Source organism: Phoca vitulina, unplaced genomic scaffold (genome assembly GCF_004348235.1).
Source record: "Phoca vitulina isolate PV1807 unplaced genomic scaffold, GSC_HSeal_1.0 scaffold48, whole genome shotgun sequence".
NCBI lineage: Eukaryota > Metazoa > Chordata > Mammalia > Carnivora > Phocidae > Phoca > Phoca vitulina.
Window position 1 is genome coordinate 8,745,976 of NW_022589751.1, and position 24,689 is coordinate 8,770,664.

Here is a 24,689-nt window from a genome sequence, read left to right on the forward strand (position 1 = left end):
ATGGGACGTTTTGATGCATCTTTGAGCTGAATAGAGAAGGGAGGTAGAGGAGGAGTGAAAGAAAAAGAGAAAAGGAGAGAAGGAAGAAGGCATGTTTCTGTTCACTTGTCTTTCAATTGATTTCACTCCTCATGCAATGAAATTCAAGTTAGCATGTGTGTGAGAACACTTCCATTCCTCTCCTTCTCCCCCAGATACCTTCTTTCACCTTCCTAAATAGGAGTTTCACAGCTGCTTGTGTATGAACAAGTGAAAAGGAAGTATGAACAAATGAGCAATGAGGAGAGAGAAGGAAATAAGTAGGCAAAAAAGCCTGAGAAGGGCAGGAATAAGACAGGAATGTAGTTTGCTTAGTCCAGCTGAAGCGAGAAAATAGGGTTGTGGGAACCCAGGAGAAAAGACTTAGGGCAAAAAATTTAAGGAGCCCCAGGAACTCAGCAGAAGTTTCGAGGAGTATTGTTAAGCTCTCTGGAGATTAAGAAAGAAAATGGATAGAGGGGGAAGACTCAGGACGATAGGGAAAGAGGACAGAGTAGTAGCTGGTTTGCCCCTAGTTCTGCAGCCAGCAGTCCTTTCCTGCTGGAAGCCACTTCCAGAAAGAATGGTTAAAAAAGCTTCTAGTAGTAAGAAGAGCATCATAGAGGTGTCCATCCCTAGGTCTTCAGATCAGTATTTTCCTCTCTGTTTTGTAGTCTGTTTGAAGTGGTCTGCCTTGAGGTACCATAGATGGAAAATGAGAGAGAGTTTTGAGATTAGAGCCTGAGGTCACCACAGAACAGCCTGGGGTTTCACAAGTAAAGTCAGGGAGAAAAAATCTACAATGTGTCACATTCTATGCCTTATTAAAAATTCATGTTTTAATGCTTTTTATAAACAGATGTACCTTTTCTTCTTGAGGGAAATGGAACTGAGGAACTTTGTCTTTTGACGTCAGGAAAACTGAGCTACTCTCTATCGTGGGCTTTAGATGAAAATGGTATTCCTCGGACACCCATGTCACAGTCATTAAGATCTGCTTACTGCAGGTAATAAATTTTTATGCTTGAAAAATAATGCCAGTCCTCAGCAAACCATCACACAGAAGCTGTGTCTGTAAAAGGGAAAACTCTAGCAGTGGTAAGAGCAGTCTAGTTGATTTGGACTATTTATTTTCATTTGGATTTACATGTAAGTGAATGTATCTCTTCAATGCTTAGGTTTATAGTTACATGGATGATGGGAGAAGTGGTTCCATAGCTCTTGCAGGCAGAGGCCGAGACTCCCAAGGATTTTATTTCTGGATCCTTTGTATCTCCCAACCATTCTGGATTATGAAAGAATCATTTATGCATTATCAATTTGCTAGAAGAAAAATCCTAGAAATCTTACTCTATGCCCTAGGACTTCTTAGAGAACTTGGGATTAATTTCTAGATCATACCACAAGTAGGATTACTAGAATTAAGTACAGTAAAAATCTATAAAAATGGTAATACTGGTTTATATATTGTGCTGTGTTTGAATAAAACAGTAAATATAAAGGGCTAAGTAGATTCCATCATTTCAAAATTAAGGAATGATGATAACAAAAAGATGGTTCTCCCTCCCCATCTAAGCACATATTTTTTGATGTGGTCCATATATATACAATGGAGTATTACTCAGCCATCAGAAAGGATGAATACCCAACTTTTACATCAACATGGATGGAACTGGAGATTGTGCTAAGTGAAATAAGTCAAGCAGAGAAAGTCAATTATCATATGGTTTCACTTATTTGTGGAACATAAAGAATAGCATGGAGGACATTAGGAGAAGAAGGGAAAAATGAAGGGAGGGAAATTGGAGGGGGAGACGAACCATGAAAGACTATGGACTCTGAGATACAAACTGAGGGTTTTAGAGGGGAGGGTGGTGAGGGGATGGGTGAGCCTGGTGGTGGGTATTAAGGAGGGCACGTACTGCATGGAGCACTGGGTGTTATACGAAAACAATGAATCATGGATCACTACATCAAAAACTAATGATGTATGGTGACTAACATAACATATTAAAATTAAATTAAATTAAAAAAAAACATTGTTGTACCCAAACTATATGACATTATGGAAAAGTCAGAACTATTGAGACAGTAAAATATCAGTGGTTGCCGGGCGTTAGGAAGAAACAGGGATGGATAGGCAGAACACACAGGATTTTTAGGGCAGTGAAACTACTATCTGTATGATACTATAATTATAGATACATGTCATTATGTATTTGTCAAAACCCATAGAATGTACAACACCAAGAGTAAACCCTAATGTAAACTGTGGATTTTGAGTGCTGATGATGTGTCAGTCGTTGATTATAACAAATGCAACTCTTTTATTGCAATGAATGTAATAAATTATAACTGGTACAAGATATTGATAGTAGAGTAGACTGCAGGTTGGAGGCGGGTAGGGGACATATGGAAACTGCACTTTCTGATCAGTCTTGCTCTGAAAAAAAATAATTTTTAAAATTTAAAACATTGCTATAAATAACTTGGATTAAACAGGAAATCAAAATTGAAATTAGAGACTATTTTAAAAATAACAGTGAGAACACTATAAAGTCAGTGGCATATGGCCAGATCCATAGTAAGTGTTCATAAATGCTTTTCTTGGCAATAGTTTTAGAGGAAAAAAACAAAGTGTCAGTAGTACTCAGCAATTGATGTTGAAGAGGCTAAGGTATTTGTAGATTACATACCAAGAAGTTTTAAAAAGAGGCTGAAAATAAGAGAGACAATAGAATCAAAGTATAGGTTTCTTTAAAATTGGGGCAATTTTTATCTTCTTAGAATAAGTGATGAAATCCATAGAAAAAGAGCCAGAATGTATTAGAAAGAGTATGAGATCCTTCAGAGTCAAGAAGATATCGAACCAGAACGCGAGTGATAGCTTGGCTCTGTAGAAGAGGAAATACCTCTTTAAATCAGAGAAGGAAACGGAAATCACTGTGTAGACAGGAACGCAATTTTGATGATGTCCTTGTTTTGCTAAGTAAACAAGGTCATCTTCTTAGAGACCTGAATAAACGCATTTAGAGAAAAATGGACAATTAATAAAGATAATCCATTTTGGTGCTAGTGAATAAGCTTTTAAAACTCTGAACCATTATTTGCTTGTATTTCTTCATTTTTCCCCAGCATTGTCCCCACTGCAGCTATTTCCAATCTTTGTCTCCTCATACTATTCTTCACTTTCTTTTTGGAGTCAAATATTTGTTCTTCTTACTCTAAAGCTAACTTTTATACAGGTAATTAGGCACTTTTCTTTGTCTCCTTTAGGATCTTGATGACGTATTTATATCCTTTTCTTACATTATCTTTAACTCTTCCATTTCCCTAAGCTGTTCGTCTTTTGTATTCAAGAAGCCTTCTTTGTTTTAAAACAAAGAAAAACCCAAGCATTTGATTAAACCCTGAAAACCTGTCTTGGCTGTTTTTCCTGTCCAAGTCCTCATTTGTGTGGTCTACTGATCTGTGTACAAAGCCTCCACTTTTTATTCACACATTCCCTCCCTAACTCAACCCCTTTATTCCTAAACACTACCAGTGACCTTCTGGCCAGATTCATTGGCTTATCCTCATCATTTTGCTTCTTGAAGTCTTTTCTCTAACGGCTTCTGTGATGCTGCAGTTAGCAGTTCCACCTACTTGGGAACTCAGGTTTACAAAAGATTGAAAGCAGTTCTGTGAAAGATTGGGACAGATGCCAGATTTCAAGAGGCAGTGAATTGCAAAGGAGGTTTCAAAGTCCAGAGCACTCTCTAATGAAGTTAACTTGAAGTAAAACTTTAGAGTTGGGGCCTCCGTGATCGGAGTGGTTGGTTCCAGAACTCTCTTCTACAGTTGTGGGTGCTCAAGGGCTGGTGCTGAGCCCGGGTTCCAGGAACCTGAGATGGGTGCTCCAAAAGGCAGGGCTGACTTGTGAGAGTCGGAGCTTGGAGCTATCCTTCAGAGCAAGAAGATCCAAAAGAAAGTATTCATGTAATTCTCTGATTTACTCATTCATTTATTCATTCATCGATGAGCTTGAGATGAAGCAGTGAACCAAAAGATCTTGGAATACTTTAATACCACATTGAGCACACTTCTCGAATCTCAGTGATTATTGTCCAGAGTTTTCATTTAACACATTTTTAAAATATAAACCATTTTCTTATGCTCACTAGTTAATGAAATTTTCTGACATGGTTAGTTGACTTTTGTGTTTGCACCTCTTTATCTTCCACACTTTCATTCTACATTTACTTTTCCTGATGAAAATCTGCTCCTTTATTGATTCTTTCAGTCAGCCTCTGTGGCTAGCAAATTTGTTTAGTTTTTGTATATCTGAAAATATCTTTATTTTGTCCTCATTCTTGAATAATAGTTTGGGTGTAACATCTGAGGTTGATACTTATTTTCCCTTGACACTTTGAAGCTATAATTGCATAATCTTCTGGGATTTATCATTCCTGTTTAAAAGTCTGCCATGTTGGTGTTTTGTAGACAGTCTGTCTTTCCTCCCTAATAACTTTACTTTTTTTCCCCCTTAATTCATAGAGACACAAAGCCAGCAGTTGGGGGTAGGGAGGAATGGGGAGCTGTTGTTTAACAGAGTTTCTGTTTGGAATGATAAAAATTCTGGAAATAGGGTAGCGATGGTGGTTGTACAACACTGTGAGTATACTTAATGCCACTGAATTGTGTTCCTTGCTTGGCATTTGGTTGTGGAGAAGGGAGTCCAGGTGACAGAGGGATTTCACCGTAGCCCATAGCTGAACACCTATAGGGGTGGCTGGAGGAATCATTGTAGCAAAGGCCCGAGATGTTCTGAGGTCTTTATTACCTTCCCTAAGGCAGAAATCGTGGGAGTACATTGAAATCCATTTACAACTTCTTTTTTATTTTAAGGCTATAACTGGATAAGTTTCCCTCCCTGATCTGTTAATTAACATGTAAGCTTTGCCTCAGGCTTTGTGACCTGGGCTAGGACTCTTCCTATGAGAAGGAAAATTTCTTACATGATGGTGTAAGAAATCAGATCTCAGGCCCTAGAGATCTCTTGTGACAAAGATATCAAAAACAGTTCAAATATAAGGACAGAAATAGGAATTAAAGAAAGGAAGAATACTCATACTTCACCTATTTGTAATTTTGCTTATATCCTGTCATACCAGGCATTGGCTTTGTTAGCAATAGCTTTCCAAGATTCATCATAGAAATATGAATAGATGCTGACGGAAAGTAGACAGTATAAGATAGTGTCCACGTTTGGGTTAAGACATTATTGAATCTGAGTCAGAACTGTATTTCTGGACTCCCAGTTTATGGACTGGAATGTTTCTTGAATTAATTTATAGAAAGGATCTTGGAGATTTTCTAGTCCAAGTCCCTGTAATTACACATGATGAGGCAAATTTTCTATGAAGAGAGAGACTAAATAACTGGGATAATTGATGGTTTTCAAGAAATCCTTACTGTTTAGGGTTGAATTTCTTCTTCACTTAGCCTATAGCTGAGGTCCCACCAAGGATGAATTATGAGTCTAGGCTCTTGCAGCTCTCCAACTTCTCAAGATGGCCACATGTGACCAAACAGAGATATTCTTCTGGCAGAATACTTCCCAGTTAATTGTATTACTCTGTATTATGTTTCAACTGTATAGATCGAGCCTGAAGATTCTTTTTATGTTGTGGACTTTATTAATTTTGCCAGAGCTAACATCTTGATTAAATTGCAATATTGTACATCCTATGGAAAGAAAATATTTAACAAGTTACTATCCTCAGGGTTTACAAAGTACATTCAGCAAGCACTATACCCTTCAGCATCTACTATGTTTTAGCTACTACACCAGGTGGAGATGGCAAAGATGGATATTTACAGACTTTACCCTTAAGAAGCTTACTGTCTCTTAAGGGTGGGGGTAGACATTTACAAAAAAGCTAGGATACAAATTAGAATGTGAGAAGAACCAAGAGTGATAACACATCTAAATCTTCTGTTTTATCCTGAAATGCAGAGGATGCATAGGTTTTATCTTTAACTACCTGAAATGGGTAGGTTTTACCCTGTATAACAGATGTATAACTTAGATATTGTATGCAAATTCACAAGATATTTTTCTCTATGTTAGTGTGTTAAGGAATGTAGATGCAAGAGGGGTTCCTGGAATTCCATGGTTCATTAATGCACAGAAGCTTTTTGAGTGGGCAAATGAAGTAAAAATTGATCCAAATAATCCAGAATATTCTGATTTAATGGAATTTCTTATGGTAAGTTATAGCAAATATCAGTACTGTATATTCTATTTCCTAAGCTCTACCCCCTTATACTTCAGTTTTTCTAGGCACCAGGAGGCATATAAAGATAAACCTGAGGACAGATACGATTTTCAACCAGTTTTACAGTATTGTAAAGGCAGTTAGAATTTCAACAACTGAAATAATTGCTACTTTAGGCCTGATGGTTGGTACTCTGCCGTTACTTAGCAACCTGCAGGGCATCCTATAGGCTAAACTCCAGGCTAGCATCTCTTGTACAACTACAGAGTACCCGTGGTATTATAGATGCTAGGGATATAAAGATGATTTATAGACACATTCCTTCCCTCAGTGACTCCATTAACTGTTCACTTCTCCTATTCTTTCTTATAACCACCTGAACTGCTCTGTGTGCTTCAAACATGCATTCTTCATACCTTTATTCATGTCATTCCCTCTGCCTAGAAGGGCACCCTAGGTGGCTATCTTGGTAGCCTGCAAGTCTGATAAAGGTTTCCCTGATAACCTCAGTTAGATATGGGCCCTTCTTTCCATTCCTTCCTGTTAACTTTTTTTCTTTTTATAACTTCTATCACTCTGATATCATTCTGCCCTTTACTGTAGCTATTCATTCTGTGTTTTATCTTTCCTTTTAGAACTACAGTGAATAAATCTTTGGTAGCTAGCACTCTTCCTGGCATGCATGTACCGTGTACGCATATTTGCATTTATTGAATAAAACAATGCATAGATTATTGCAGTTAAGCTTCCCTAGATCACAGCTTCCCAACTAAAGTGCTCTGTTCGTTACAAGTATACAGAAATATTGATCCTTTCTCAACATTTATGGCAAACAGATACGAATAGTCTCATCTTTTAACCCAGTGTGCAATATAAATATTTTCATTTTTCATTTTAGTCATGACCAGGAAAAGGTTGGAAAGCTATGTAGGCTGGATCCTATTTTTTCTTTTCTTTTCTTGTTTTTTCCAGATTCTGTCTCTGTATAGATTCATTGCTCCTTTTCCTACATATATGGCAACTCTAACATCTCACAGTTGAGGGGAAAAAAGTGTTTTGAAATAATTCCCAAATTTAAAAAATTAATATTTTAAGTAAAGGCTATATTATTTATGTTTTATAGTACATGAAACATAAAGGACAGGATATTCCAAAATATTTTCGTCTTGAACAGTTGCAAGATGAATTTAACTTTGTTTCTGAAGAAGAAATGAAAAAGAGTAAACGTTTCCAGCTATTGCAACTTAGAAATGCAGGTCAATTAGACATTTTCCTTCTGCAGCAAATACCCCTTTACGACAAAGATATTCCAGATTTAGACTTCCAGGTATGTGGCTTCTATTTGAATATTGCTTATTGTATGATAAATTAATATTTTTGCTGCTTTAAATCTATCTTAATTTTTTAACTAATAAGTTTATATTAAAAAACCTATTTTAAAAAAACACTTTTAAAAATAGGTTATAATAGACTTATTAATTTAACTTTGGTTATTATCAATAAGAAAGAAATGGATAAAATCTTCGATATTTGTCTTCATTTTATTCGGGACTGAAAGTAAATTGCAATAAGCCACTTAATAGTAAATAAAAATTGTTTTAAAAAATAGTGTGTGTTTGTTTTTATTGTTGCCACACAGCCATCCTTTAGCTTGTAAACCCTAATTTAGAGGATACACAAACAAAACTATACAGGCCTCATTACGTTTAAAATTCAAGGACACTCATGTTCTGAACCAAATGGACTGTCTGGAGACTCTTTTGGTGTGGCTCAGAGGTGAAAGGGGAAATGCAAATTAATGATTTTTCAATGACAATGTCCTAGCACCACCAGTTAGCACATTTGACTATTATAGTCATATAACAATAGGATTTGCAGATAATTTATGACTTCCACAAACATGGGTGAGTAGAAATATATGTAATCACAAACTGGCCAATTGGTATTCGGCTTCGGAAAGCCTTTCCCAACTTTTAATTATGGTCAGTCTCCTGTTTTGAGACCTGAGGAACTTCAGTTAGCAAACTGCAGTGGGAAGGCCTGAGAATAGCTTAGAATAGCTAGAAAGTTATTCAGTTTCCTCCTGCTGCTTCTCTCAGTGACTGAATTCAATTCTACAGTTCCATAAACTGCGACAGGCAAAGCACAAGGCTCAGCATAATCGGGAATATAATATCATAAAAGGGGAACAGTTTCTGCTCTTGAAACTAGGAGCTTTCCTTATCTTATTCGAACTATTCAGAGAACAGAAAAGAAAGTAATCCTACTCATTTTCTGAGTCTGATATAACTTTCATACCAAAATTGGGCAAGGAGAGCAGGAAATGATCATTTTAGATCATTTTACTTATGAGCATAATTGTAAAATTACTAATAAAAATTCAACAAATTGGAAAGCAATGTGTTGTATATAAATATGTAATTATACTTTATAATCTAAGAGGATTTGTTTTCACATAACAAAGCTAATTTAATTAGGGAATCAATTAATATAATTTATCACATTAACATAATTAAGGAAGGAAAAATACGCTCCTCTTGATAAATGCCCAAAAGGCATTTAATAAAATCAGTGCTCATTCATGATGAAAGCTCTTAGTATACTAGAATTAAAAGGGAATTTCTTCTTTTTTTAGTTTTTATTTTAATTCCAGTTAGTTAACACACAGTGTTATATTAGTTTCAGATGTACGATATAGTGATTCAGTAGTTCCATACAATACCCTGTGCTCATCACAAGTGCACTGTTAATCTCTATCACCTATTTCACCCATCCCCCTCACCCCCCCTCCTCTGGTAATCATCAGTTTGTTCTCTATAGTTAAGAGTCTGTTTCTTGGTTTGTGTGTGTGTGTGTGTGTCTCTCTCTCCCCTTTGCTTGTTTGTTTTGTTTCTTAAATTCCACATATGAGTGAAATCATACGGTATTTGTCTTTTTCTGACTGACTTATTTCACTTAGCATTATACTCTCTAGCTCCATCCATGTTGTTGCAAATGGCAAGATTTCATTCTTTTTATGGCTGAATAATATTTCATTGTATACATATACCCCATCTTTATCCATTTATCAATCAATGGGTACTTGGGTTGCTTCCATATCTTGGCTATTGTAAATAATGTTCCTATAAACATAGGGTGCATGTATCCTTTTGAATTAGTGTTTTTGTATTCTTTGGGTAAATACCCAGTAGTGCAAATGCTGGATCGTAGGGTAGTCCTATTTTTAACTTTTTGAGCAACCTCCATACTGTTTTCCAGAGTGGCTACACCATTTTGCATTCCCACCAACAGTGCAAGAGGGCTCCCCTCTCTCCAGAACCTTGCCAGCACCTGTTGTTTCTTGTGTTGTTGATGTTAACCATTCTGACAAGTGTGAGGTGATAGCTCATTGTAGTTTTGATTTGCCTTTCCCTGATGATAAGTGATGATGAGCATCTTTTCATGTGTCTGTTGGCCATCTGTATGTCTTCTTTGGATAAATGTCTGTTCATGTCTTCTGCCCATTTTTTAATTGGATTTGGGGGGGTTGAGTTTTATAAGTTCTTTATATATTTTGGATACTAACCCTTTATTGGATATGTCATTTACAAATATCTTCTCCCATTCTTTAGGTTGCCTTTTAGTTTTGTTGATTGTTTCCTTAGAAGAGAACTTCTTTAAACTGATTAAGAATGTTACAACATTTTGGGTTTTTCTGCTGATGTGAACTGCATTGAAAGAAGTGCTTCTTCTAAATTGTGGAATTGAGAGGGTGGGAGGAGAGACAAGAAGGTACCACATACCCACTGGCTGATTACATTGAGTTTTAGATGTAATTAGCTAGTAACATACAGAAAGCAGAAAGCAGAGCAGAACACAAGACAGGACAGCTGCAACAAATTAGATGCTGGTTTTTCCTGGACTTTGGTACCGTAATGGGGGGTAAGCTTCTTGTGACCTGTCCACACAGAACAGGGTTTTGCCAGAGTTAACAAAACAAAATAAAACAAACAAAAAATCAATTAAACAAACAAAAAACCCCTGTACACAATAGGCAAGGTTTACCTAACTACTCCAGGAGAATTAATACTTACATGGTAAATGCACTTCCATTTAAGGGAATGTTTACAAACATTGGCCTCCTTTGGTTCTTGATCCCAAGTCAAGGTCACTAAGGCCATATTTTCCTTCAAGAAAAGAAATAGAGCCAGTACCCAGGTGTCCCTGAACAAAATCTCTGTTTCCAGCTTTTCAGCATTCTGGAAAACCTATTCCTTATAATCTGCCTCTTGACTGTGATTCAATACCCTATTAATTGTATGGCTCTGAACTGAGCTGGTGTAAGGAACATGATCCGAAATCCATTTCCTCATAGGCTCCTATGCAAACATTATACTTAGTGGATAGACAATAATTTTCCCATTAATCTGAACAACGGAAGGATGCCCGCCAACATCTCTACCACTAAGAGCCAATGCATTAAGACAGAAAGAAGAAAATTAGAATTAGAAAAGACAAATTGCCCTTGTTTGCAGAAAATACATTTGTCTACATAGAAAACATAAGAGAAACTACAGCAAACTGTCACAACTAGTAAATTTGTTGACTATAATATCCATATTTAAAATGACTAATTTTTTATTGCAAAAGGAACATTGTACCTCTACAATGGAGATATCTAGCTGTCTTGACTCAGTGATCCAACTTAATCTTATTAATAGTGGTAGGCTGAATAATGGCCCCCTAAAGATGTCCATTCCCTAATCCCCAGAACCTGTGAATATGTTGTGTTACATTGTTTAAAATAGGGAGATTATCCTGCATTATCTGGGTGGGACCTAATCTAATTACATGAGCCTTTAAAAGCAGAGACATTTTTCCAGCTGGAAGCAAAAACTGCAGCAAGAGAAATCAGAGAGATTTGTCATGAGAAGGATTAAACATGTAGTTGCTGGCTCAGAGACTTAGAGGACCACCTGCAGAGACTGGAGAGAGGTCCCTGGAAGCTAAGAGTGGTCCCTAGCTGACGGCAGCAAGGGAAGGAGACCTCAGTCGCAAAGCTGCAGGGTACTGGATTCTGCCAACAACGTCAAGGAGCTTGGAAACAGATCCTTCCCAGATCTTCCTGATAAGCACCCAGCTGGCCTACAATTTGACATCAACCTTGTGAAACCTGGAGCAGAGAAACCAGCTGAGACAACTGGAACTTCTCACCTACAGAACTGTGAGATACTAAATTTGTGTTGTTTGAAGCAACTTAATTTGTGATAATTTGTTACAGCAGGAAGAGAAAACTAATGCACTAATAAAAGACAGACATTATTGCCCTTTATATGACACAGTATGAAATATACAACATTATGTATGAAGTATCCTTGCCACAAATGTGTAATCTGAATCAAATTAAGACTTTAGATTAATTTGTTTAACAAGAAGTATGAGGAATAGAGAAACAAGTTAAATGGCACCGCAAGGAAACAATCAAATTTGGAATGTGGGACAACTGGCTAGCAAGGACTTAATGGAGAAAATTATAAAACATTTTGAATGATGTAAAAAAAAATCTGAGTAAATGTTCACTGATAGGAAGTTGTAAGATGCCAGCATTGTAGGATGCCAGTTCTCCCCGAGTTATTTTGTAAATGTAGTAATGCAATTCCAAACCAGTGAAATAGAACAGAGGGCCTCAAAACAGACTTACTATGCATATGTGGAAACTTTATATTTGATAGGTATAATCACAAATCAGTTGGAAAAGAATGGGCTTTTGGGGCACCTGGGTGGATCAGTGGGTTAAGCCATTGCCTTTGGCTCAGGTCACGATCTCGGGGTTCTGGGACCGAGCCCCCGAGTCAGGCTCTCTGTTCAGTGGGGAGTCTGCTTCTCCCTTTCCCTCTGCCCTTCCCCCCTGCTCATGCTCTCGCTCACTCTCTCTGTCTCTCTCAAATGAATAAATAAAAAAAATCTTTAAAAAGGGGCACCTGGGTGGCTCAGTTGGTTGAGCGTCTGCCTTCAGCTCAGATCATGATCCCGGGGTCCTGGGATGGAGTCTTGCATGGGGCTCCCTGCTCAGCAGGGAGCCTGCTTCTCCCTCTGCCTGCCACTTCCCCTACTTGTGCTCACTCGCTCTCTGATAAATAAATACAATCTTTAAATTAAAAAAATATCTTAAGAAAAAAAAGATGGACTATCTGTTAAGCAGTTCTGGTCATCTGTCTAGAAAGAAATAAAATTAGATTCAGACCTCACAAAAGGAATAAATACCATGTGTAATGAAGACTACATGTGAATTATGTTAATTATGCTGGAATTAAAATAAAAAACTTAATAAGAAAAGGGTTACATGTGAAAAGCAAAACTTTAAATGGATATCTTAATCTTGGGGTAAGAAAGTATTTCTTAGGGCACCTGGGTGGCTCAGTCGTTAAGCATCTGCCTTCGGCTCAGGTCATGATCCCGGGGTCCTGGGATTGAGCCCCGCATCGGGCTCCCTGCTCACCGGGGAGCCTGCTTCTCCCTCTCCCACTCCCCCTGCTTGTGTTCCCTCTCTCCTGTCTCTCTCTCTCTCTGTCAAATAAATAAATAAAATCTTTAAAAAAAAAAAAGAATTTCTTAAAACACAAAAAGTATAAATTTAAAAAAAGGTTAATGAATTTGATATTAAAATTAAACCCTACAGATTAAGACAATATATTTGCAACACATATAACAAAAAATTAATATCTAGATATTATAATATTTAAGTAGCTCCTATAAATTAATAAAGAGTAAAGTGATATGAAATATTAATATATCTTTAAGTAAAAGTTGTTACTTACCAACAGAACTAAATTCAAGATTTCTTGCAGATAATCAGAAGAACAAATAAATTACTTTCGGATGAAAGAATGTTTGTTGTAACATGGCTAAAAGTTCTAAAGTATCTACTTCATTATTTTTGTGTAGTCATTAGTGTTATCCATAATGTAAAACAATTTCCATGTGCACTAGGGATGTATCCCACAAATGCAGATTTAACAGATGCAGATTTATTCTGAATTATATAGATGAAGCAGCCTGACAAATAATCTTATACCAACTGCTGGATGTAAAATTAACGTTATTGATAAACTTTTTAAAGTTAGAAGTTAAGGGGCACCTGGCTGGTTCAGTTGGTGGAGACTGCAACTTTTGATCTTGGGGTTGTGAATTCGAGTCCCACATTGGGTGTGGAGATTACTTAAAAAACACTTAAAAAAATAAAGTTAGAAGTTAAAAATTAAAGTTATTGATACTATACTACTTCACATATGTTTTCTTTTCAGTGATTGCCAGGTAAATGCATGCATAAAGAATATTTTGCCGTCATTTTCACATTTTCTCATAATTTTCTCAATCATAATTTTTTCTCAACGTTATACTGTTTTAATTTTTCTATGTTTTTTTAAAGATTTTATTTATTTATTAGAGAGAGAGTGAGTGTGAGAGAGAGAGAGCACAAGATGCAGGGAGGGGCAGAGGGAGAGGGAGAAGCGGACTCCCCGCTGAGCAGGGAGCTCGATGTGGGGCTTGATCCCAGGACTCTGGGATCATGACCTGAGCTGAAGGCAGACACTTAACTGACTGAGCCACCCAGGCACCCCAACATTATCTATTTTAAAAGATGAATGGACCTCATCCTAGAAACAAATGAAATATGGACAAAAGCTGTTCTTAGCTAATGCTCAGTAGGAGAATCTGAAAGAAATGTTTTCTTCTCTTATGCCAGTGTTGCCAGTGTCTCCCACACATGAACTGAATATTTAATATTTTATATCTTATTGCAGTGCATCATACTCTGAACTCTGTTACATTGAAGAGGTAAAACTAACTTAATTCTCTGTTTAGGAATATGAAAGTCAGACAGAGAAGGATATCTCCATTTCAGATGTCAATTCTATTACTGCACAAAGGATTAATTCTGCCAATTTTCTGAAAAAGGTAACAATAACAAAATAGTATTATCAGTATGTTTGCATTTACTTTTGTGAAATCCTCCTAATCTCCCTTTACATTCATTGCTTGCAAAAATTAAGACTAAAAAAATGGTGGCACCAATAGCATTGTAAATACTTAATCTTCAAATATTAACTATTCTTTCTTTAAATATATTTTTTGTAGATAAGAAGGTTGATAATGAAAAGAATTGTCAAAGTTAGCAAATTTAACTTATCAGATGTTGTGGCTGATTATGAAGAAATTGTATCTGCAAGGTACATTGTAAAAATTATTATTTTTTAAATATGAAATATAAAGCTTTAAGCTAATGCCCTCAAAGTTCTCTGTTTTAATATTAAGTTACATGTCAGAGGATGCCTTTACAAGGCATAAAGTGAAATATAGTGACTTAAAATATATTTGGTTATTTTAAAATTGCATTTTGGACATATCTATATGATAGGTGTTTTCAGTTGCATAGTACTGGTTTTTAACCCTCTCCTTATTGATAGTTTTTAGGGCAGGAAAGAAAAAGAAAAGAAATACCTTTGTCCCAAATTAGTTTTGTCCTAAGATTTTCCTGTCCTGGAGCCGCTCCTGGAAAAGTTGCTGGCAGCACCGCATACTAAGCCTATAATCTCTCCCTTTCAAAAATCCTCAGCCATCCGTGGGTGCTACAACCCACAGGCAGCAGGTGGGGGAGCCTTTGGCTCAACTCAATTCTCATACTGTTCTATCTCTGAACCTTAGGGGTAGGACTAGGAGTAGGGATGCCATGTTTCTGGGAATCCTCCCTGGGGCCACTTGCAGATTCCTAGTGTGACCAATATGGTTTTAATTGGCTTGGATGCTGAAATCTATTGTATTTTATTTTCGTTTTTTGAGGGGGTGGAAATGAGTGTGACCATAAAGCTGTAATTCCATGGATTTGTGGAATTACAGCTTGTGTTACTAACTCCTGTTTCAGAGCCTGTAGAAAAGTTGAGTATCTAATCACTTTCAAGAGAGTGATTCCTGAAAAATGAATAATATTCTGAAAGAACATCATGTCTTTGTGGAATGACGTCTCCATGCCCTTGTCTCTTCTTGGACCATGTACCCAAAGGGCATGGGGCAATCGCATCTTCTCACAACATGATAGTGAGCACAGAATCTCTTCTGTGCTCAGAGAAAGGTTCTTTCCTTGGGCTTAAGACAACTCTGTCTCCCCTCCACAATGGAGAGAATATGGTTCCGAATAATGGCCTTTTTCACAATAATTCACTTTAAAATTTGATGTCTTTGGGGCGCCTGGGTGGCGCAGTCGTTAAGCGTCTGCCTTTGGCTCAGGTCATGATCCCAGGGTCCTGGGATCAAGTCCCGCATCGGGCTCCCTGCTCGGCAGGAAGCCTGCTTCTCCCTCTCCCACTCCCCCTGCTTGTGTTCCCTCTCTCGCTGTGTCTCTCTCTGTCAAATAAATAAATAAAATTGTAAAATAAAATAAAAAATAAAAATTGATGTCTTTTAAAACAAAGTTATCTTGGGTATATGCAGCTGATCACTTTCTTACTCTTTAGCCAGTTGACACATGCAATTTGTAAGCTTGTTGAACGACGAAGGAAGTTAAAGCCTCAGAGGAAAGAAAGAAAAAAGGTGGCAGCGCACACTGTCTGTGATGGAGATATTAAGATTCTTGTCAGAATATTGCGGGCTTATAACATTCCTACCAGGAACACAACAGTTAATAGGTAAGACAGTGTGCACCAATGTTTACAGTTGCAAAAGCTCTTTTTTTAAAATTTTTTTTTGCAAAAGCTCTATCTTAAATGTAAATTTCCATGCTGTCCTCTGTGTGAAACTTGGCACTTTATTAATGCTCCGTATAAAGAAATGGAAGGAAAGTTGAAATCTTCATTTGGATAGTCATACCATCATTGCCATGTATTAAGAATTTTCAGAAGTTTGCGATGACCACAGTAACTTTACCGTGTGTATTTTGGGGTGCCGTATCATATAAATGCCTTTTGACCTTGTTCCCTATTGTGAGCACTTGTGACCCTGCTGTCACCACCTGCATTGTTCTCTGCCACTGACCCCTCTCAGGACTGCAGGTAGAACACAGGAGAGAGTAGGCTGTTTCAGACTTGTTATTTTAGTTGACCTCTGCAAAAATCAGATCTTACTCAGCTCTTCTGCAGGCACTCCATGAGTTTTATTTATGTTTTTGAGCAGAGGATATGTGGGGCTAGAATGGAGATCACTGTTTAGTGGCCAAATTAAGGCATCATGAATAATAAATGCTCATGTATATTTAGTGTGTCCTGAATATCGAGTGTCTCTGTATTTAGTCTCATGTATGAATCCTATATTATTGGTATTTAGAACCCAGGTATCTCAGGAATATTAAGTATCCCCCCCTGTGTTTAGCACATAATGTGCTCTACTTATCTTATGTTTACCACATCCAGTGAATTCTACATATGAAAAATATTTTGCTTACTAGGTACTAATCTATGGTTAAAACCTCTTGAAAGTTTTTCCTATGTTTTATAAACAACAACTTTATTTATCTAATAGAATTGATGTTCTCAAAACAAATGCACATTCCAAAAGCTAACTTTTATGAAGTAAGGACATCATAAAATCACCACCATTTTCTATAATCATCAATTTGTAAAAGAAAGAATATTGTAACACCCAAAATAGAAAGAATATAATCTCAAAGTATCACTGGCCTTATTTTTCTACTTTGCTGAGGACTATTGAAAACTTTACCACAGACTGAATCCAATCCATGATTCAGCATTTAGAAGATACTCTACCAGAGTGGTGATTATTAAATGTTTAGCTCTAGCCACCTATGATAAGAAGATCCAAAGCAAACTATCTAAGATCTAGGGTAACTGAATTATTTATCACCATGAACATAGGCAAAACCCTGCCTATTCCCACCAAAACTAATGTTAAAATAATTTATTTAAAAATTGTTTTATTTAAATTCAATTTAGTTAACATATAGTGTATTATTAGTTTCAGGGGTAGAATTTAGTGATTCATCAGTTGCATATAACACTTAGTGCTCACTACATCAAGTGCCCTCCTTAATGCCCATCACCCAGTTACCCCCATCCCCCCACCCACCCCCCTCTAGCAATTCTCAGTTTTGTTCCCTATAATTAAGAGTCTCTTATGGTTTGCCTCCCTCTGTTTTTATCTCATTTTCTTTTTCCTTCCATTCCCCTATGTTCATCTGTTTTGTTTCTTAAATTCCACATATGAGTGATATCATATGGTATTTGTCTTTCTCTGGCTGACTTATTTCCCTTAGCATAAAACCCTCTAGTCTCATCCACATCATTGCAAATGGCAGGATTTCATTCTTTTTGATGGCCAAGTAATATTATATATATATATATATATACACATACATACATACTACTTTGTTCATCTGTCGATGGACATCTCGGCTCTTTCCATATTTTGACTGTTGTGGACATTGCTGCTATAGACATTGGGGGGCAGGTGCCCCTTCAAATCATTATTTTTGTATCCTTTGGATAAATACCTAGTAGTGCAATTGCTGGATTGTAGGGTAGCTCTATTTTTAAGTTTTTGAGGAACCTCTATGCTGTTTTCCAGAATGGCTGTACCAGTTTGCATTCCCACCAACAGTGTGAGAAGGTTCCCCTTTCTTTGCATCCCCGCCAACATCTGTTGTTTCCTGACTTGTTAATTTCAACCATTCTGACTGGTGTGAGGTGGTATCTCATGGTGGTTTTGATTTGTATTTCCCTGATGATGAGTGATGTTGAGCATTTTTTCATGTGTCTGTTGGCCATTTGGATGTCTTCTTTGGAGAAATGTCTGTTCATGTCTTCCACCCAATTCTTGACTGGATTATTTGTGTTTTGGGTGTTGAGTTTGGTGAGTTCTTTATAGATTTTGGATACTAGCCCTTTATCTTATATGTCATTTGCAAATATCTTCTCCCATTCTTTAGGTTGTGTTTTAGTTTTGTTGATTGTTTCCTTTACTGTGCAAAAGCTTTTTATTTTGATGAAGTCCCAATAGTTCATTTTTGCCTTTGTTTCCCTTGCCTCTGGAGACGTGTCTACTAAGAAGTTCCTGTGGCTGAGGTCAAAGAGGTTGCTGCCTGTGTTCTTCTCTAGGATTTCGATGGATTCCTGTCTCACGTTTAGGTCTTTCATCCATTTTAATTTATTTTTGCATATGGTGTAAGAAAGTGGTCCAGTTTCACTCTTCTGCATGTGGCTGTCCAATTTTCCCGAAACCATTTGTTGAAGAAGCAGTCTTTTTGCCATTGGATATTCTTTCCTGCTTTGTCGAAGATTAGTTGACCATAGAGTTGTGGGTCCATTTCTGGATTCTCTCTTCTGTTCCATTGATCTATGTGTCTGTTTTTGTGCCAGTACCATACTGTCTTGATGATGACAGCTTTGTAATAGAGCTTGAAGTCCGGAATTGTGATGCCTACAGCTTTGGTTTTCTTTTTCAACATTACTTTGGCTATTTCGGGGTCTTTTCTGGTTCCATACAAATTTTAGGATTGTTTATTCCAGCTCTGTGAAAAATGCTGATGGTATTTTGATAGGGATCGCATTGAATGTGTAGATTGCTTTGGGTAGCATAGACATTTTAATAATATTTGTTCTTCCAATTCATGAACATGGAATGTTTTTCCATTTATTTGTGTCTTCCTCAATTTCTTTCATAAGTGTTCTATAGTTTTCAGAGAACAGATCCTTTACATCTTTGGTTAGGTTTATTCCTAGGTATCTTATGGTTTTTGGTGCAATTTAAATGGGATCGATTCCTTGATTTCTCTTTCTACTGCTTCATTGTTAGTGTATAGAAATGCAACAGACTTCTGTGTGTTAACTTTATATCCTGCGGGGGTGCCTGGGTGGCTCAGTCAGTTAAGCTTCTGCCTTAGGCTCAGGTCATGGTCCCGGGGTCCTGGGATCGAGCCCCATGTCAGGCTCTCTGCTCAGTGGGGAGCCTGCTTCTCTCTCTCCCTCTGCCTGCTGCTCCCGCCTGTGTGTGCACTCTCTTTCTCTCTCTCTCTCTGTCAAATAAATAAATAAAAAATCTTTAAAAAAATTTTTTATATCCTGTGACTTTGCTGAATTCTTGTATCAGTTCTAACAATTTTTTGGTGGAGCCTTACAGGTTTTCTGAGTATATGTCATCTGTGAAGAGTGAAAATTTGACTTCTTCTTTGTTGATTTGGAAGCCTTTCATTTCTTTTTGCTGTCTGATTGCTGAGGCTAGGACTTCCAGTACTATGTTGAACAACAGTGGTGAGGGTGGACATCCCTGTCGTGTTCCTTACCTTAGGGGAAAAGCTCTCAGTTTTTCCCTGTTGAGGATGATATTAGCTGTGGGCCTTTAATAAATGGCCTTTGTGATGTTTAAGTCTGTTCCCTCTATTCCTACATTGTGGAGGGTTTTTTTTAAGAAAGGATGTTGTATTTTGTCAAATGCTTTTTCTGCATTTTTCTATTGAGAGGATCATATGGTTCTTATCCTTTATTAATGTGATGTATCACATTGATTGATTTGTGGATGTTGAACCACCCCTGCAGCCCAGGAATAATTCCCACTTGGTTGTGGTGAATAATCTTTTTAATGTACTGTTGGATCCAATTAGCTGGTATCTTGTTGAGAATTTTTGCATCCATGTTCATCAGGGATATTGGTCTGTAATTCTCCTTTTTAGTGGGGTCTTTGTCTGGTTTTGGGATCAAGGTAAGGCTGGCTTCATAGAATGAGTTTGGAAGTTTTCCTTTTATTTCTATCTTTTCAGAAGAATAGGTATTAATTCTTTTTTAAATGTTTGGTAGAATTCCCCTGGAAGCCACTGAGCCCTGGACTCTTGTTGGGAGATTTTTGATTATTGATTCAATTTCTTTGCTAGTTATGGGTCTGTTCAGGTTTTCTATTTCTTCCTGTTTCAGTTTTGGTAGTTTATATGTTTCTAGGAATTTATCCATTTCTTCCAGATTGCCTAATTTGTTGGCATATAATTGCTCATAATATTCCCTTATAATTGTTTATATTTCTTTGGTGTTGGTTGCCATGTCTTCTCTTTCATTCATGATTTTATTTATTTGGGTGTTTTCTCTTTTCTTTTTGATAAGTCTGGCTAGGGGTTTATCAATCTTGTTAATTCTTTCAAAGAATCAATTCCTAGTTTCATTGATCTGTTTTTTTTTTTAAATTTCTCTATCGTTGATTTCTGCTCTTAAGTTTATTATTTCTCTTATCCTGCTGAATTTATGCTTCATTTTCTGTTCTTTTTCCAGCTCCATTAGGTATAAGGTTAGACTGTATATTTGAGATGTTTCTTACTTCTTGAGGAAGTCCTGTATTGCTATATACTTCCCTCTTAACCATCTTTGCTACATCCCAAACGTTTTGAACTGTTGTGTTTTCATTTGCTTCCATAAATTTTTTAAATTCTTCTTTGATTTCCTGGTTGACACATTCATTCTTTAGCAGGACGTTCATTAACCTCCATGTATTTGTGGTCCTTCCAAATTTTTTCTCGTGGTTCACTTCGAGCTTCATAGCATTTGGTCTGAAAATATGCATGGTATGATCTCAATCTTTTTGTTCCAGCTGAGTCCCGATCTATGTGATCTATTCTGGAGAATGTTCCATGTGTACTTGAAAAGAATGTGTATTCTGGTGCTTTAGGATGAAATGCTCTGAATATATCTGGTAAGTCCATCTGGTCCAGTGTGTCATTCAAAGCCCTTGTTTCCTTGTTGATTTTCTGCTTAGATGATCTGTCCATTGCTGTGAATGAGGTGTTAAAGTTCCCTACTATTATTGTATTATTATCAATGAGTTTCTTTAAGTTTGTTATTCATTGGTTTATATATTTGGCTGCTCCCAAGTTAGGGGCATAAATATTTACAATTGTTAGATCTTCTTGTTGGATAGACCCCTTTATTATGATATAGTGTCCTTTTTCATCTCTTATTACAGTCTTTGCTTTAAACTCTAGTTTGTCTGATATAAGGATGGTTACTCCAGCTTTCTTTACATGTCCATTAGCATGATAAATCGTTCTCCATCCCCTCACTTTCAATCCTGAGGTATCTTTGGATCTAAAATGAGTCTCTTGTAAGCAGGATATTGATGGATCTTGTTTTTTTATCCATTCTGATACTCTGTGTCTTTTCATGGGAGCATTTAGTCCATTTACATTCAGAGTAATTATTGAAAGATATGAATTGAGAGCCATTGTATTACCTGGAAAGTCGCTGTTCCTGTAGATTGTCTCTGTTCCTTTCTAGTCTTTGTTGCTTTTGGTCTCTCTTTCCTGCTCTAAGGGTCCCCTTTTATATTTCTTGCAGGGCTGGTTTAGTGTTCATGAATTCCTTTAGTTTTTGTTTGTCTTGGAAATTCTTTATCTCTCCTTCTATTCTGAACGACAGCCGTGCTGGATAAAGTATTCTTGGCTGCATATTTTCCCGACTTAGCACATTGGCTATATCATGCCAGTCCTTTCTGGCCTGCCAGGTCTCTGTGGACAGGTCTGCTGCCAGCTTTATGTGTCTATGCTTTTAGGTTAAGGAACTCGTCCCAAGTTGCTTTCAGAATTTTCTCTTCATCTTTGTAATTTGCAAGTTTCACTATAATATGTCGTGGTGTTGGCCTATTTTTGTTAATTGTGAGGGGAGTTCTCTGTGCCTCTTAGACTTGAATGCTTGTTGTCTTCCCCAGATTAGGGAAGTTCTCAGCTATAATTTGTTCAAATAAACCTTCTACTCCTTTTTCCTGCTCTTCTTCTTCTGAGACTCCTATAATTGGATATTCCCTTTATGGAATCACTGAGTTCCCTAAGTTTGTTGTCGTGATCTAATAGTTTTCTTTCCTTCTTTTCAGCTTCATTATTTTCCATAATTTTATCTTCTATATCACTGATTTTCTCTTCTGCTTCATTCATCCTCATTTTTATGGCTTCCACTTGGGACTGCATCTCGGTTATAGGATTTTTATTTCAATCTGACTAGATTTTAGTTCTTTTGTCTCTACAGTAAGGGATTATCTAGTGTCTTCTATGCTTTTTTCAAGCCCAGCTAGTATTCTTATAATCATTGTTTTAAATTCTAATTCAGATGTCTTACTTATATCCGTATTTATTAAATCCTTGGCTATGAGTACTACCTCCTGTTCTTTCTTTTGGGGTGAATTTCTCCATCTCGTCATTTTGTCCAGAAGAAAAAAGAAGAAAGGAAAAAAAACAACAACAAAAACAACAACAGCCTCAACAACAACAAAACCTAAATCCTGTGTGTGTTTTGGTCTGCTTATTAAAAGAAACAAGATCTTAAAATAAGGGAGGAAGGAAGGAAGGAAGGGAGGAAGGAAGGAAATAAAATACAGTGAAAGGAAACAAAAAATAAAAAATATAAAGTATATATAAAAATAAAAATTAACGAATTAAAGAATTGAAAAAATAAGATAACTGAAAAAATAATTAAAAATTAAAGAATAAAAGTACAAAAGGTTCTAGATACTATTTTCCCCTAGAGCTGAAACTTTGCAGCCGTCTATGACCAGTAAACCTGGTGCCAGTGAGTTGTTTCTTCTGGTCTTCTGGGGGAGTGCCTGAAGCCCTGATTCTCAAGTGGACTTGCCCTAATGGAAATGTGCCTTAGGGTGCAGGGAGGCAGGGCTTGGTGTAAGTGGCTCTGGACTCCACTAGGTGGCGCTGTTCTGCTCCCTGAGGGCTTTCAGCGCTGATGGGTTGAATGAATATGGTGGCCCCTCGCTCTCTAGCCCTGGAGCTGAAAATTCGTGGCCCCCCACTCTTCAGTGAGCCCTCACAAAAGAGAAATCAATCACACTTGTCTCCGTGGTTTCCGTCAGAACTCTGTGTTCACCCTGCCTGTGTCCAAGTTTTTTAGCTCAGGCATGCGACTGAGTTTCAAAACTCCAAATTTTAGGGAGTCCCGTGGGGCAGACCCACGATGTTCCTCCCAGGGAGTGTCTCACCACGCTTCTGCCTTTTGTTGGACCCCTCCCAGCAAAGTGGTCCTACGACCATGCCACAGTTCTCAGTTTATGGCAAGACAGAGCAGAAAGCCAGCATCTACACTCGGTGTTCTTGGCCAGCTTCCATGCTCCTATGTCTGGGAACAGTGCATCACTTAGGTGCCACCCATTCTTCCTGTGTCACGGGGGATCCTCAGAACACAGTGTCACACCTGGGATTCTGTCCCACTTCACCACCTGAGCACCTTTAAGCCAGGCACAGCCCCCACTGTAGCAGATTTCTAAAACTTCTGATTTTGCACTCTGCTGCTTATAATACTTTGCAGTGGCCTCCTAAAACAGGCTCCCTCCCCACCGCCATATCCTCAGTTCTATCACACCAGATTCAAGGCTCCGCCCCTCCTACCTTCCAAAAGGTGGTGGCTTTTCTACTTTTAGACTTGCCATCCAATTGATTTCTCAGGTGCTCAGAATGATTTGATAACTATCTAGTTGTATTCGAGGGATGAGACAAACTTAGGGTCCCCCTACTCCTCTGCCATCTTAATTCCTCCTCTCTGTTACAATTATCTGAAGTGTATATCTCTATATTGTTTTTCCTGAAGAGCCTTGGATCTGCCTACCAATTTGAAATCATCAATATCTTACCTCAGACATAAAGAAACAATTGAATCAGTAGCTTCAGATGAAATCTTAAATGAAGTAAGTATTTAACACTTCTATAAAGTGCAATTTTGATTATGTTTGCCCTGAATTACAACTGGCTCCTAATTGGTCTCTCCATCTCTAGAGTCTTAAGCTTCCAGTTGATTTTCTATAACACAATGAAGGTATTCTTTATAAGATGTAATCCTAACCAATTCATTCCCTGCTCCCCTGTTCTCAGGGCATAAGAATAAGGTACAAGCTCTTTTAGGATGCTTACAAAAATCTATGATGATCTGGCCCTTACCTACCAATCAGCCACATCTCTCTCCCCCTCAAGACAGTATCATATCAAACCTCTACTTTTAGAAGGCCTCTTTCCCTTTCGTTTGTCTGGAATGGCCTCCACACAGTTCCATATTATTGGCCACATGAAACTTACTACTTAATATTTAAAAGCTCAAGGTCAATCAGTGTTTTCTCTCTGAAACTCTCCTTGTCCTTACTCCAGAAAATCATTGGCTCTCCTGAGTAACTATTATACCTTGAATATATTTCTTTTGTTTTTTACATTTCGTTGCAATTATATGTTTACCTGTTTATTTTCCCCTGGTAGACTTTAAAGTCCTTAAGGGTCAGTTCCATTTATCTTTTGATCCTAGAAAAGTATCTGATATTGAGTAGGACCAATAAATGTTTATTAAATGAGTGAACGAATAATAGCTGTTTGAAAAACTAGAAAAAGTAAGCCATCCAGTTGTCAGCCAGTAAACAAGTAATTTCCTGGCCTTCTACCTTTCATCAACTATATGAAATAGCACA

At 37.3% G+C, this 24,689-nt stretch overlaps 1 protein-coding gene across 1 annotated transcript in view; it reads left to right on the forward strand.

The window, feature by feature from the left end:
• The window catches only part of CC2D2B (coiled-coil and C2 domain containing 2B), a 92,484-nt gene that overhangs the window by 37,393 nt on the left and 30,402 nt on the right, over positions 1–24,689 (forward strand). The window contains exons 17-23 of the mRNA XM_032432241.1: positions 878–1,025; positions 6,131–6,269; positions 7,402–7,605; positions 14,124–14,216; positions 14,397–14,488; positions 15,770–15,940; positions 23,828–23,924. Coding sequence (XP_032288132.1) covers positions 878–1,025; positions 6,131–6,269; positions 7,402–7,605; positions 14,124–14,216; positions 14,397–14,488; positions 15,770–15,940; positions 23,828–23,924 — 944 coding nt within the window. The remainder of the gene's footprint in view (positions 1–877; positions 1,026–6,130; positions 6,270–7,401; positions 7,606–14,123; positions 14,217–14,396; positions 14,489–15,769; positions 15,941–23,827; positions 23,925–24,689) is intronic.